General features: G+C 40.7%; 2 protein-coding genes across 4 annotated transcripts in view; both read left to right on the top strand.

Moving 5' to 3' along the window:
• LOC141565037 (zinc finger protein 333-like) overlaps window positions 1-8,854 on the top strand; it is a 45,632-nt gene extending 36,778 nt beyond the window's left edge. The window contains exons 6-7 of the mRNA XM_074308042.1: window positions 3,713-3,857; window positions 4,063-8,854. The gene's annotated coding sequence lies outside the window, so the exon portion shown is untranslated. The remainder of the gene's footprint in view (window positions 1-3,712; window positions 3,858-4,062) is intronic.
• The window catches only part of LOC141565020 (uncharacterized), a 31,419-nt gene extending 18,029 nt beyond the window's left edge, over window positions 1-13,390 (top strand). The window contains exons 1-3 of one of the 3 annotated variants that reach the window (XM_074307995.1): window positions 3,719-3,857; window positions 9,346-9,472; window positions 10,423-13,390. In XM_074307995.1, coding sequence (XP_074164096.1) covers window positions 3,825-3,857; window positions 9,346-9,472; window positions 10,423-13,010 — 2,748 coding nt within the window. In that variant the 5' untranslated portion in view covers window positions 3,719-3,824 and the 3' untranslated portion in view covers window positions 13,011-13,390. Of the gene's footprint in view, window positions 1-3,718; window positions 3,858-8,748; window positions 8,854-9,345; window positions 9,473-10,422 lie in introns of those variants that run through there. The other 2 variants (XM_074307996.1, XM_074307997.1) reach the window with 2 other exon arrangements.
• Window positions 13,391-13,932: the final 542 nt, after the last annotated feature.

Genomic DNA, 13,932 nt, shown 5'->3' with positions numbered 1-13,932 from the left:
ACTACCTGTAGGCATGTAGACCAACCTCTTGCCATAGGGTCTAACAATTTTGACAAGAAAGCTGCAGAATGTCTCTGCCCCCCCCCCTTATTTGTGCTAACACTCCTAAGGCCACCCCTTGTTCAGAATTAGATAGATGGAAGGGTTTTTTAAGAGATGGCAATATTAACACAGGGGCTGATAGTAAAGCCTTCCTCAAACTCTCAAAACTTTCTTGTGTTTTAGGATTCCATTCTATTGATTAGGTTTTTCCTCCAACAGATATGTATATAAAGATTTAGTTAACAATGCATACTCATTAATCCAACTCCTACAATATCCCACCAATCCCAGGAATTTCCTAAGTTCCTTTTTTTGTCCTGGGAATGGTCATCTGCGTATTCCCTCAATTGGGGTTGAATCCAATCTCTTCTGTCCCTCATTTATCAGATGCCCTAAGTACTTCACTTCCTGTTCTACAAACTGTAATTTTTCTTGAGATACTCTCAGTCCTTTCTGGCCCAGAAAATTAAGCAGGTTAATGGTAGTTTGTGCTACACAATCTCTCTGTTATGAGCAAATCATCCACATACTTTAATTTCCTGCTTAGAGTATTCAAAGTTCTTCAATACCCTGTCCAAAGCTTGTCCAAACAAATTGGGTGACTCAGTATATCCTTGCAGGAGTACATTCTAGTGATATTGTTGCTTCCTCCCTGTGTCTGGATCCTCCCATTCAAAGGCAAAAATATTCCTACTCTCCTCTGCCAGAGGGCAGCTCCAGAATGCATCTTTCAAATCAATCACACTGAACCATGTGCTGTCCTCTGGTATTTTTCCCATTAGAGTACAGGGATCCGAGACTACTGGGTGGAAGGGGAGAACTATCTTATTAACCTCCCTTAAATCCTGTACCATTCTATAAGTTCCGTCTTTTTTTCCTTACTGACAGAATGGGAGTGTTATATGATGAGATACAGGGTTCAATCAAGTTTTCATCTAACAACCTCCTTATAACTCCCTCCAGAGGAAGGAGATACTGCCTCACCCGAATGATAGGTGACAACTCTCTGACCATTATTCGAATAGGGGGAAGGATAAGGTGCCCAGGGTTTACAGGGCTAGCCCATACCTATGGGTCAATTTGATCCCTATCTACTTCTTTCATAATGTAAGTCTGCACAGATAACAACATGGAGTCTCTAATTATAAGGTTAATTGACAATTTTGTGATTAAGTCCCTTCCCTGTTAGGTTCTTACTAGGTGCTATGTCGGTATTTAACAATTCTCTAGCTCACCTTTAAAAGGAGTTCTGAAAAGGAGTTTACACACCTTTAAAAGGAGCTAGTGCATTGGCTGTGGAGTTCCCACAAGCCCCTGGGAGTACTCACAAGCCCATTCTCTGGGAGGATAAAAGGAGGCAACATTGAGCCTCGGCAGCAGTCTGGATGGGGTTAAGGACAAGACTTCCCAGGAGAACTTCAGGGAAGCTGGAGAAGATTCAGAGCCAGGATTCAGGAAGAAGAGGATTCGAGATTCTACCTTTGCTCTGGCTGGAGGCTCCAGAAACCTCCCAAGAGACCTGCTCACAGAGAAAAAGGATTTACAGAAAAGAAACCTCCTCCCAGAGAAGGATTACAACTGAGAGACAATAGAACACTAAATTCCCAATAAATTTACACTAACTAGCCTTTGGTATCACTAACAGCTGTCCTAACACTTCCTAATGGGCTATTGACTGGGATTCCCTGACTAGGGTCCTGACATTGATTTTTGGACTTTGCCTTTCCCATCTTTATTTAGTTCCCAAACTAAATATTAGTTTAGCAGTTTCCCAGAAGCTTCCCTCAGCAGTTCTTTAACACTGGAGCCACTCACAATCCAGCACTCAATAAAATTTAGCAAGGGCTATTCCCTCGGGTTCTCTAAAACCCCTCCAATAAGACCTCCAAACTGTTCTGAGAGCTTATGAAGCCACACATGTAGCTTCTAAATTGCACTGGCCAGTCAGGACATTCATTTCTTCCAAGGTATCAGTTTCTGCACCTCACTGAGTCCTCCTGCTTCAGTCCGTTGTCTGATAGGGAGGGAAGACACACTTGACTCTGAGACCACTGGAGAAATTCCTCCGTGGACACCCGCCTCTGCTCGAGGTGCACACCCGTCTCCCCAAAAGGCACCAATCCTGGGCAAGCCCCCAAACTGTTCAGGACTAAAACACTTACACAAATTGATTATTCAGGAGTCGCTCCAAGTGAAGTAAAGAAAATTTATTGGAATCTCTAGAAGTAGACCATCCTGTTTTGTGAGCCTGAAAAAAACAATAAAGATGCTTACAGCAGGAGGGCCCCTTGAGAATGCTCACAGTTTTCAGACAAAACCCTCCCAAAATCCCACCCTTTCTATGTTGTGATTGGTTACATAAGTCTCTGTTCCCCTATTTGGCCAGTAGAATGCATTAGATGAGGCGATATATACTTCTTTGACCACCTATACTATTTAATCCCTTCTTTGGACAATGGAATGTAGTTCAGGTCTTGAAGCTGAAACTGAGGCCTTAAGGCTTCAATCAATTTAGTTAACAGTCGCTGATCAGTTTATGCTTGATCTGTAAATTCTTCACCTTTTCCACACAATTGGAATCCTGGGATTGGGAAAGGTCATTCCCAAGGGATGGAGCAGGCAGGGATCCTGAGATTAGGAGGACCCACACATAGCTCCTTGGCCATAAGCAGAATCACAGGGAGTTGAGAGCTCTTTTTCTTCCCTCTAAACTTAGCTCTCTCCATCTCCTCTCTGAGATCTCTCTATCTCCTCTCTGAGCTGAGATCTCTGCATCCTTCTCTCATAGACAGATTTCTCTGTCTTCTGGGAGCTGTCTCTCTGCTCCTGCAGGTCCCAGGTAGGTCTGAACCAGGGCCCCTCATCTCTTCACTCACTTCTGCCAGTTGCCCTTCCTACCTCCTGTTCAGGAGTCACAGCTTTCTGACCACCTACCTCCCCTATAGTATGGATGTCACATGGGGTCCCTGACCCTGGGGGGCAGTAAGTCCTCAGCCTAAATCTTTCACCTTCAGAGTCCATCCCATCTCTCCACTCCTGACCCCTCGTTAGAAAGCTCCTTTGTCTACCTGGTTCTGAGGAGACTTCTCGGGCCTTTGATGACTGATGATCTGGTCAGTGACCAATTTTGAGGACCAGCCTTGACTCCCCTGGAGATTACTTCCCAGACATCTCCTGGAGCTTTAGAATGAACATCTGTTGATGGAAAGCTGATCAGCTGATCTCTCTGGGGCTGCTTCTTCATTGGATTCTCCTAGAATTCAGTCCCCTCAGCAATAGCCTTAAATTACTTTCAGTTAAATCTTTGCCCTTTGACAAGGAGATTGGTGCAAGCCTCACATTCTTTTGAGACATTTCATGAAACTGGTCTGGGACTTTTGGGGTCCCTTCTCAATCTCAGCAGTAGCTGGAGGGAGAGCTCTGGGTCCAGGGTCAGGGAGGCTGCTTCTGGTCTTATCCCAACTGGGATCCCAAAATCAAAGCCTTGGGGGGAGGACATGAGATGAAAGGGAATGACTTGGGGAGGGAGGCACACCCTCTTCCTGTTCAATCCCAGCTCACTTCCAGACCTGACCCTCCCTGCTCCCTCCTGGGGTAGAGTCTCTCCCCTAAGAGTGGGGCAGAGTCACTAATTCTCCATGTCCTGAAAGTTTTTTCTCATTCTGGCCAGGTCAGCATCCAGCCTAGGCAGAGAAGACTCAGAACCCATCCTCCTCCCTCTCTGAGGGCCCTCTCCCTCCCCAGCCCAGCTGGCAGAAGACCCAAGCCCGGAACCAAGAGACATGGCTCCTGGCAGCCAAAGCCCCTCTTCCCAGGTGAGTGCAGTCCCTCCCCAGAGCTGAGCAGCATCAGCCCAGGGCCAGTCCAAGGGAGCCCAGGAAGCTTCCTCCTGTCAGAGAGAGGGGAGTCCTGGCAGGGCTGGCAGCAGGGATAGAATCACCCTCCTGGCACTGCCCATTTCCTGCCCCCTCAAACCACCCGGCGGCTCCCAGGGCTCTCTGAGTCCCTCTCCTTTTCCAGGTCTCAGATCAAGTCAATAAATATTTAGAAAAAGCTCCTCTTGGCCAAGCTCTGCACTGAGAAAGCAGAGGAAGGTAAAGAAAACAAAAACAGATTCTGCCTTCAAGGAGCTCCCAGGAGAGGAAACATCTCATGAGCTGTGTCCACACCTGCGCTGGACAGTGTAGACGGGAGCTACTCTCAGAGGGAAGATTCAGCAGTTTGGGTACCAGGAAGAGCTTGTTTCAGAAATGGAGAATTTAGCTGAGATGTGAAGGAAGCAGGAGGGGAGGAAGGAGACCGTTTCAAACAGGAGAGAAGCCACTGAAAAGGTCCCAGGGTCAGGGGACAGAGAGTCCTGGTTAAACATAAGCCAGGAGGCCAGTGTTCCTGGCACAGAGAGGAAGAGGAAGGTGTGAGGAGGCTGTGATGGGTATCGCAGTGTCTGCCATGTGCCAGGAGCCACATAAAGATGATCTCATTGATCCTGTTGTGGGAATTCTCAGGGTCCTTGGTAGGGAAAACCAGTCAGGGAGCTCAAGGTCCAACAGAGAGTAAACTATGGTTTATTTGTCCACTGGAAAGTGTAACAGACTCTATCAATAAGGGGTTACATTTCCTGAGATGTCAGAGACATTTTCTCCTCCTCACCTGACCTGTGCTTTGGGTTAGATTTGTTGGGTCTCAAAGAGAGTTATAAAGAAATTGTAACTGAGATCAGGTTAGGATCCAGATACAAAAAGGTACATTTGCTTGTTTGTTTTAAATTATTTTCAATTACATGTCATGACATTTTGTAGCATTCATCCTTATAAGATTTTAAGTTGTACATTTTTCTCCCTTCCCTTCTCTTTTTCCTAAAATGGTAGGCAATTTGATTATAGGTATAAATGTGTTGTCATTTAAAATATTTCTCTATTAATTAGAGGTGTTATAAAAATGACACAGATTAAAAGAGAATAAAAGAATAAAGTAACTAAAAGATATATTCTTGGGACAGTTAGGTGGCACAGTGGATAGAACACCAGCCCTGAATTCAAATCTGGTCTCAGACTCTTAACACTTCCTAGCTGTGTGACCCTGGGCAAGTCACTTAACCCCAGCCTGAGGGGGGGAAAATAAAAAAATAAAAGATATATTCTTCAATCACTTTCAGAGTCCATCATTTCTTTATTTAGGGTGTGGAAAGCCTTTTCCTTCTTGAGTCTTTTATAATTTCCTTAGATCCTTGTGCTCCTGAGAAGAGCTGAATCATTCTTAGTTGATCATCACACTCTGGCTGATTCTGTATACAATCTGCCTCTTCATTTCTTATTACACAATACTATTTCATTATACCACAGCTTGTTCAGCCATTCTCAAATTGATGGGAATTCCCTCAATTTCCACAATGTTGCCTTCAGGAAAAGAGCTGCTATTAATATTTTTGCTCATGTGAGTCCTTTCCCTCTTTTTGTAATTCTGCAATAATACAGACCTAGAAGTGCTATTGGTAGATTTACAGATTTGCACAGTTTGCTTGCCCTTTGTTCATAGTTCCGAGTTCCTCTCCAAAAAGCTTGGATCACTTCACAATTCCTCTTCAGTGCACTAGTATCCCAGTATTCCTACATTCTTCCCAGCATTATTTTTTGTCTTATTAGTTAATCTGATAGATGTGAGAGAGTACTTCTGGGTTATTTTTATTTACATTTGCTAATCAAAAGTGATTTAGAGCACTTCATTTTCCTACATTATTTTTGATTTTCTCAAATTAAAAATTGTTCATTTTCTTTGATCGTTCCTCAAATGAGGACTGGTTTTTATTCTTAAGACATTTGACTCAGTTCTCTATGTATTTGAGAAATGTGGCCTTCATCAGAGATACATGCAGTGAAGTTCATTTCCCATCTTTCTGCTTTCCTTGAAAAATATATTTTTGCCAAAAGAAGAAAATGTGAACTGAGTTGCAGTGTGAAGTCTTTATCATGGATATTTATGTCAGAGCAAGAGAACACAGGAAAAAAAATAAAATAACTGCTCTATTAGTCAGATTGGCCACATTTGCTAAGACCTTTGTGTCTTTTTAGATGGTAACAGGACTAGAAGTGAGTGCTCTAAGTTTTCTCAGAGTGATTGGGGGACAAGAGATACTGAAGGAGATGTCTAGTATATTGATAAAAGAATGGCAACATATTGTGGCAGCCCTTTTCATAGTGGCTAAAAACTGGAAAATGAATGGATGCCCATCAAATGGAAAATGGTAGGGTAAATTGTGGTATATGAATGTTATGCAATATTATTGTTCTGTAAGAAATGCCCAGCAGGATGATTTCAGAGAGACTTAGAGAGAATCACATGAACTTATTAAATGAGGGAAAGGAAAGGGGGAACCCCATTTCTCAGCGCATAGATAATCCCTTGAGGCGCAGTGTCCCCTGTAAAATGAATTTACAGGCCCGAAAACCTAGATTGATAAATAAAAGGTTTATTGTAGAAATTTGGAAGTAAAGTTAAGTTAGAAAGACGTCAGGGCCAAAGGTGGTCACTGGGTGGGCAGGAACCCCTACATGGCTGGAAGGATACCATGTGTTGGCTGGGAGGGCTCCTGCAAAGAGGGCATTCCGGCTCACCTCTTTTATACCCAAAAGATGATGGGCGGTACCCCTAACTTCTCGGTGGGCTTTTCAGTTAGCTCAGAACAGGTGAGGGCTGGGGGAAGCTGAGCTGAGGGTGGGGGCTGGGCCCGGATATTCAAAAGGTGCCTTTGACCAGGATTTGTGAATCAAGGTCAGCCTGGGTTGGGCAATTAGAAAGGATTCTTAAAGGGTCCCCAACCCTCATCAAACTGATGCTAAGTGAAAACAGCAAAACCATGAGATCATTGTACACTTCAACAATCATACTATATGAGTATCAATCCTGATGTCAGTGGCCCTCTTCAGCAATGAGAAGATCCTATTTGGTTCCACTTGATCCGTGATGAACAGAACCAGCTACACCCAGAGAAAGAACACTGGGAAATGAATGGGGACTACTTGCCTTTTTCTTTTTCTTCCCAGGTTATTGTTTACCTTTGTAAATCCAAATTTTCTTCTGCAACCAGAGAACTGTATAGATATGTACACATATATTATATTTAAGATATATTTTAACATGTTTAACATGTATAAGACTGCCTGCCATTTAGGGGAGTGGGTGGAGGGAAGAAAGGGAAAAAGTTGGAACAGAAGTGATTGCAAGGGACAATATTGAAAAATTACCCATGTATATGTTCTGTAAATAAAAAGGTATTCCTTTTTAGAAAAAAAAAAAAAAAGATTATCTCAGCTCAAAAAAAAAAAATAGCAACACAGCATCAAATGAAGTCAGTGATTTTTTTCTTTTACAAAATTCATTTTGGAAAACTCTTAGTACTAGATGTGTAAAAGTCTGGGTCATAAGATTTGGGGGACATGATTGTACTTCCCAGAGTTAAAGAAGGAATGAGATTGGGATTGGGTGGCAAAAAAAACAATGAAAATGATACAGGAAATCAGAAGTCATTTGACCTTGAACCCAGATTCCTTAATCCTATCTCCCCCTAGAAGCCAACCCCACCTCTGTTAAGTACCACTAATTAATCTTTCTTTAGAGTTCAGCTGACACTAACCAAGTTTTCTATAAAGCTGAACTAAAGCTAAGTACCCCTACTTAACTTTCAAAAGAACTGAATTAATGTTAAGTACCACCACTTAAGCTTTCTATAGATTTGAACTACCACCAAACTTTCTATAATTTTACTGAAGCCTATTCAAGATCCAAACTTCTCTATAGAGTTTCAAAAGCTGCCAAAACCTAACTCTGATCATATAACTGAGTACTCTGGTAGTACCAACTCTCAGAACTCTAATCTCATCTAAGAGTTTTTGTCCACTGAGGGACAGGGATCTCTCAGTGATTTAAAATAAACTTTTACTTTTTTATTTTAGAAAATTGAGTAAATTATTTTTACTAAACCTGTGCCTTGTCTCACACATCATAAGCCTGGATCCCCAACAAACAGGAAGCAGTCACATAATAAGGATCCCACAGGTTCAAAGGTCTCCTCAGCCAGGATAGCCTGATTTTTGGATGGGTGCTAGAGGGCTGAGTGAAGTAGGAATCAGGGCAAAAATGTGGCATCAAAAACCACAGCACTGGATTTCTGGAAGATAGTGTCCCAATTTATCATCTCTCACAGAATATATTTCATTAATAACCTCATTTTATGAGCAGAGAAAAAGCTTGATCACTTATTTGGAAAGAGTTTCATATTAGCCAGTTGAGACCAGATTCTTTTTAAATTCCTTTTCCTGCTTCTATTTAGTTTAGATTTCATTTTAGACCCATAGGAAATTTGCTAGATAATTTCTTTGTTCTCTCCTCAGTGATCACTGCTAATGGTTTCTTTTCCATACATTGTATTTACCAGTATTTTGATGCAGTTAGTGGCAGTGCAGAGAGTTGTGGGAATCCCCTTTTTGGTCCGGGCAGATTGGCGAAAAGAATTCAGAAACCACAAATCTGTGGCAAAAGGAAGTTTTATTGTTTGCTAAGAGGTGGACACATCTCTTAATGAAGATATTTGCAAAGAATGGATTGTCAGAAACCTATTTTATGAGCAAATCTTAGGCTTGGGGGCAGTTTGAACTGATTATCAGACCAAGATCTTGCAATTGAATGAAATAACTTTGAAGGCTTTTTTTTCAGAATTTGGAGTTTCCTGAATGGGGATCCAGCTACCCAAAAGCTCAATGGGGGGTGATTTGCCTGAGATTTCCAATTGAATGATGCTGCTTATCTTAGGAAAAGGTTTGTCTGGAAAGTATGCTTCTTTCCAGACTCTCTGGAGTCTGGGACCCCAAATCTCCCTTCTTTTACAGATCAAAGGGGACACACTTTTTACAGAGTTCACCTTTGGCAATTTGGTCATCTTAGATTTTTAAAAAAATATATATTCTCTTAAGATCCTTCTTGTGGGGAGGGATGTCTCATTATGTTCTCTCTTTCACCTCTACAGGTTCTATAGAATTTTTCTGTTCTCCCTAATTCCAGTAGGAGAAGCATTTTATATTAAGGCATTTTTCCAACTTTTATTATCCAACATGAATCTAATTTCAAATGGAAAATGCTTTTCTCAATATTTCACTGGGCTCTTAATGCCTGGTTCCAACTGTGGGCTTATATGAATTTCAGGCATGTCCCATCTCTGCTTCAGTTTTCTCCTCTAAGTTGATGAGGGGTGAAGTAGATGAATTCTGGAGGATCTTTCAGCTCTAAATCAAGTGACTTTTGATGGTTTAGGAGTTGGTGACAATCAAGGATATTATGGTGGACTTCACTGAGGAGGAATGGGGGCTCCTGAACCCTTCTCAGAAGGAGCTGTACATGGAGGTCATGCTGGAAAGTGTCCAGAACCTGCTGTCCCTAGGTAAGGACCATTTCCTCTATTTTCTTGGTGTTCATCATCACTTCAAAAGGAGAACAAACAGCACAGAAGTAATCCACAATGTGTTGTATCCCAGAAATTGGATTGAGTGAGTATTCATTCATCTGAGGGCACCAAGTCTTGATCCATTTTGGTCTTGACTGTAGTCTTTTTGAGTTACAGAGTTTAGTTCAGTTAGGTATCTGACCTTATTACCACATTTGTTAGATAAACTCACTGAAAACCTGCTAAAAAGAATGGGAGAGGGTTTTGATAAAATGGCAATATGGACAGGAAATACTTAGCTTCCTAAGAATCTTCCCTAAAACCAAATAAAAATTCCTCACAATTCATTGTGAGCAGCAAAACTGACTATAACTCCAGAAGTTATCTGGACCTTGATAGGATCTTAGGAAGGACCTCCTCTCCCTAGATAGCGATTTGACCCAAAAGAAGGGCTATGCACTCTAGGAAGACTCAGTTGTTAGCCAAGAGCAAGCCCTACAGGCAAATAAATTGGGCTGGGGTCTCAGCCTCCAAAGCTTTGGGAAAAGATTAGTCTGATTGGTCCATTACTTTGAGATGCACATCTCATATATTATCTATCTGTTTTTTACTTTTATTATTTATTTTTTCTTTTTTTTCTGAGGGAATTGGGATTAAGTAACTTGCCCAGGGTCACAAAGCTAGGAAGTATTGTGTCTGAGACCAGATTTGAACTCAATTCTTCTTGATTTCAGGGCTGGTGGTTATCTACTGCACCACCTAGCTGCCTCCAATCTGTCACTTCTTAAAAATGACTTCAGATATTAATAGCCATTTTTTTGCACAGAGTACACTTGTGAAGTTTTGTATAGTTTGGTGACGAGCTGCAATGATTCTTATGTAACATTTCTATTTTTGATTTTATATGTATGCATGTCTTTTTGTGTATATATGTTTGTCTTCTTCAGATGTAGAAACTGGATTTACAGTAAATGAAATGAGTAAAAAGTTGGGAAATTTTGTGGAAGAACATGACCTGCAAAGATTGATGGATGATGGTCCCTTTGACTTCAATTTGAAGGAATTGCATGATTTTATTCTTAAAGAAGATAAATGTCCAAAGAGTGATTGTGAATTGTATGAAATTGGAAAGAGATTCAGATGGTCTTCTATCCTAAATCACTGTAAGAAAATGAGCTCAGGAAATTATTATCTTCAAGGTAGTGAATACAAGAAATGCCTCACTGAACAGGTACAGCCCTTGGTTCCAGGTACTCAATGGGATATAGCTGTAAAGTGCAGTTCAGACCTCAGAGGCCATCAGAAAATTGATACTGAAGAAATCCTTTGCATAAATAATATAAGTGTGAAGGCTGTCAGTCAAAACTCTAATCTCCTTACTCATCAGCAAATGCATATGAGAAATGAACCTGATGAAAATGTGTGTGAAGCAACCTCATCCTATCTCTCATCCCTTCCTTGCCTCCCTGAGATGAAAACATATGCATATGATCTGTGTGGGAAAGCCTTTGATTGCAATCCAGCTCTTGCTAGCCCTCAGAAGGCTCATCCTGGAGAGATATTTCATGAATGTACTGAATGTGGGAGAGCTTTCTGTTACCGATCATTCATGCTTGACCATCATAGAGTGCATTCTAAAGAGAAGTCTTATTTATGTCTTCAGTGTGAAAAGCCTCACATATGTAATCAATGTGGAAAAACTTGTGCAGATATTTCCAGTCTAGCAAAACATAAGGAAATCCACACTGGAGAGAAACCTTTTAAATGTAATCAATGTGGAAAGACTTTCAGATCGAGCTTCCATCTTGTTAGACATCAGGGAATCCACACTGGAGAGAAACCTTTTAAATGTAATCAGTGTGGAAAGGCTTTTAGATATAATTACAACCTTGCAGAACATCAGAGAATCCACACTGGAGAGAAACCTTTTAAGTGTAATGAATGTGGAAAGGCTTTCACACAGAGTGCCAGTCTTGTTTTACATCAGAGAATCCACACTGGAGAGAAACCTTTTAAATGTAATCAGTGTGGAATGGCTTTCACAGGCAGTGCCAATCTTGCTGCACATCAGAGAATCCACACTGGAGAGAAACTTTTTAAATGTAATCAATGTAGAAAGGCTTTCACACGCAAAATGAATCTTACAAGACATCAGAGAATTCATACTGGAGAGAAACCTTTTAAATGTAATCAGTGTGGAAAGGCTTTCAGATGCAGCTCAAGTCTTCCTAGACATCAGGGAGTCCACACTGGAGAGAAACCTTTTAAATGTAATCAGTGTGGAAAGGCTTTCACACGCAGTGCCAATCTTGCTGCACATCAGAGAATCCACACTGGAGAGAAACTTTTTAAATGTAATCAGTGTGGAAAGGCTTTCACACAAAGTGCCAATTTAGCAGAACATCAGAGAATCCACACTGGAGAGAAACCTTTTAAATGTAATCAGTGTGGAAAGGCTTTTACACAAAGTGCCAATTTTGTAGAACATCAGAGAATCCACACTGGAGAGAAACCTTTTAAATGTAATCAGTGTGGAAAAGCTTTCAGATTCTCCTCCAGTCTTGTTATACATCAGAGAATTCATACTGGAGAGAAACCTTTTAAATGTAATCATTGTGGAAACTCTTTCACAAGTAGTGCCAATCGGGCTGCACATCAAAGAATCCACACTGGAGAGAAACTTTTTAAATGTAGTCAATGTAGAAAAGCTTTCACACGAAAAATGAATCTTACAAGACATCAGAGAATTCACACTGGAGAGGAACCTTTTAAATGTAATCAATGTGGAAAGGCTTTCAGATGCACCTCCCATCTTGTTAGACATCAGGCAATTCACACTGAAGAGAAACCTTTTAAATGTAATCACTGTGGAAAGGCTTTCAGGTGCAGCTCCCATCTTGCTAGACATCTGAGAATCCACATTGAAGAGAAACCTTTTAAATGTAATCAGTGTGGAAAGGCTTTCACACGCAATGCTAATCTTGCAGAACATCAGGGAATCCACACTGGAGAGAAATCTTTTAAATGTAATCAATGTAGTAAGGCTTTCAGATTCTCCTCCAGTCTTGTTACACATCAGCGAATTCACAATGGAGAGAAACCTTTTAAATGTAATCAATGTGGAAACTCTTTTACACGCAGTGCCAATCTTGTTGCACATCAGAGAATCCACACTGGAGAGAAACTTTTTAAATGTAATCAATGTGGAAAGGCTTTCACACGCAGTGCCAGTTTTGCTTCGCATCAAAGAATGCACACTGGAGAGAAACCTTTTCAATGTAATCAATGTGGAAACTCTTTCACACGTAGTGCCAGTCTTGCAGCGCATCAAAGAATCCACACTGGAGAGAAACCTTTTCAATGTAATCAATGTTTAAAAACTTTCAGATTCTCCTCTAGTCTTGCTGCACATCAGAGAATCCACACTGGAGAGAAACTTTTTAAATGTAATCAATGTGGAAAGGCTTTTACACGCAGCTCCCATCTTGCCAGACATCAGAGAATCCACACTGGAGAGCAATCTTTTATAATGTAATCAATGTGGAAAAAGTTTTAGATGCAGCTCCCATCTTGCCAGACCTTAGAGAATCTACACGGGAGTGAATTTTTTTTTTTTTTTTTCTATTTTGTATAGAAGAGATTAGCAGTGAGAAGTATGCAAGACATAGGATAATCCTGCAGGAGCTCCTCTAATCTAACAGAATGAGGAAGGCATTATTACAGTAATGATACATACATTAGAACAGAAGGACTGAGAAAGCTTTGAAAAATGTTTTATTGAATTCATTAATACTAAAAAAAAAAAAAAAAACCCTCAGTGTAGATTTGTTTCCATATTTTTCTTGTTTTGTGTAAATTTAAAATGTTCATTTGATTTTATTGGTATGAATTTCAACATTAAAAAGAAATCAGATATTGATGGTTTCCTGTTGTCATTTTCACCAATGTTGAAAACTTTATTATAAGAAATCATAAAATTATTTTCATAATATTCTGTCTTAAAACCCTATATCTTGAATCAAGAATTCTCCTAACACTTTACTTTTATCTTAAAAACAAGTATTTTTTATAGGAAAAAAATCCATGAACATCTCTCACCTACATGAAATAGGAGAATGAGAAAAAATGGAAATCTTATAATTATAAATGTGAATAATCTGTTGTGATATGAGATCCATCTACCAGTGGCTGCTTGAGATCCAACTCATTTCTGTCAGAATGGATCCTTCATGTGAGGGGATAATGATGATGATACAAGGAGACTGAGAGGCAGTTGCTGTTCTCTGACCTCTCCACTGAGAGGTAGTTCCATTGTCTGAACTCTTTCCTCTTCCTCTTTTGCCTCCAGTTTATTTCATTCCCCGTCCACAAGGAACATCTGTGTCAGCAAAGGCTGCTTTGCAGGTCCTTCAGATGTTGTGATTCACAACTGTGGAGGCTGCCAGAGAATTGACCTC

This window comes from Sminthopsis crassicaudata, chromosome 3 (genome assembly GCF_048593235.1).
Source record: "Sminthopsis crassicaudata isolate SCR6 chromosome 3, ASM4859323v1, whole genome shotgun sequence".
NCBI classification, from domain to species: Eukaryota; Metazoa; Chordata; class Mammalia; order Dasyuromorphia; family Dasyuridae; genus Sminthopsis; species Sminthopsis crassicaudata.
The sequence above is the reverse complement of the archived record's forward strand: the minus strand, read 5'-3'. Positions and strand labels throughout refer to the sequence as shown.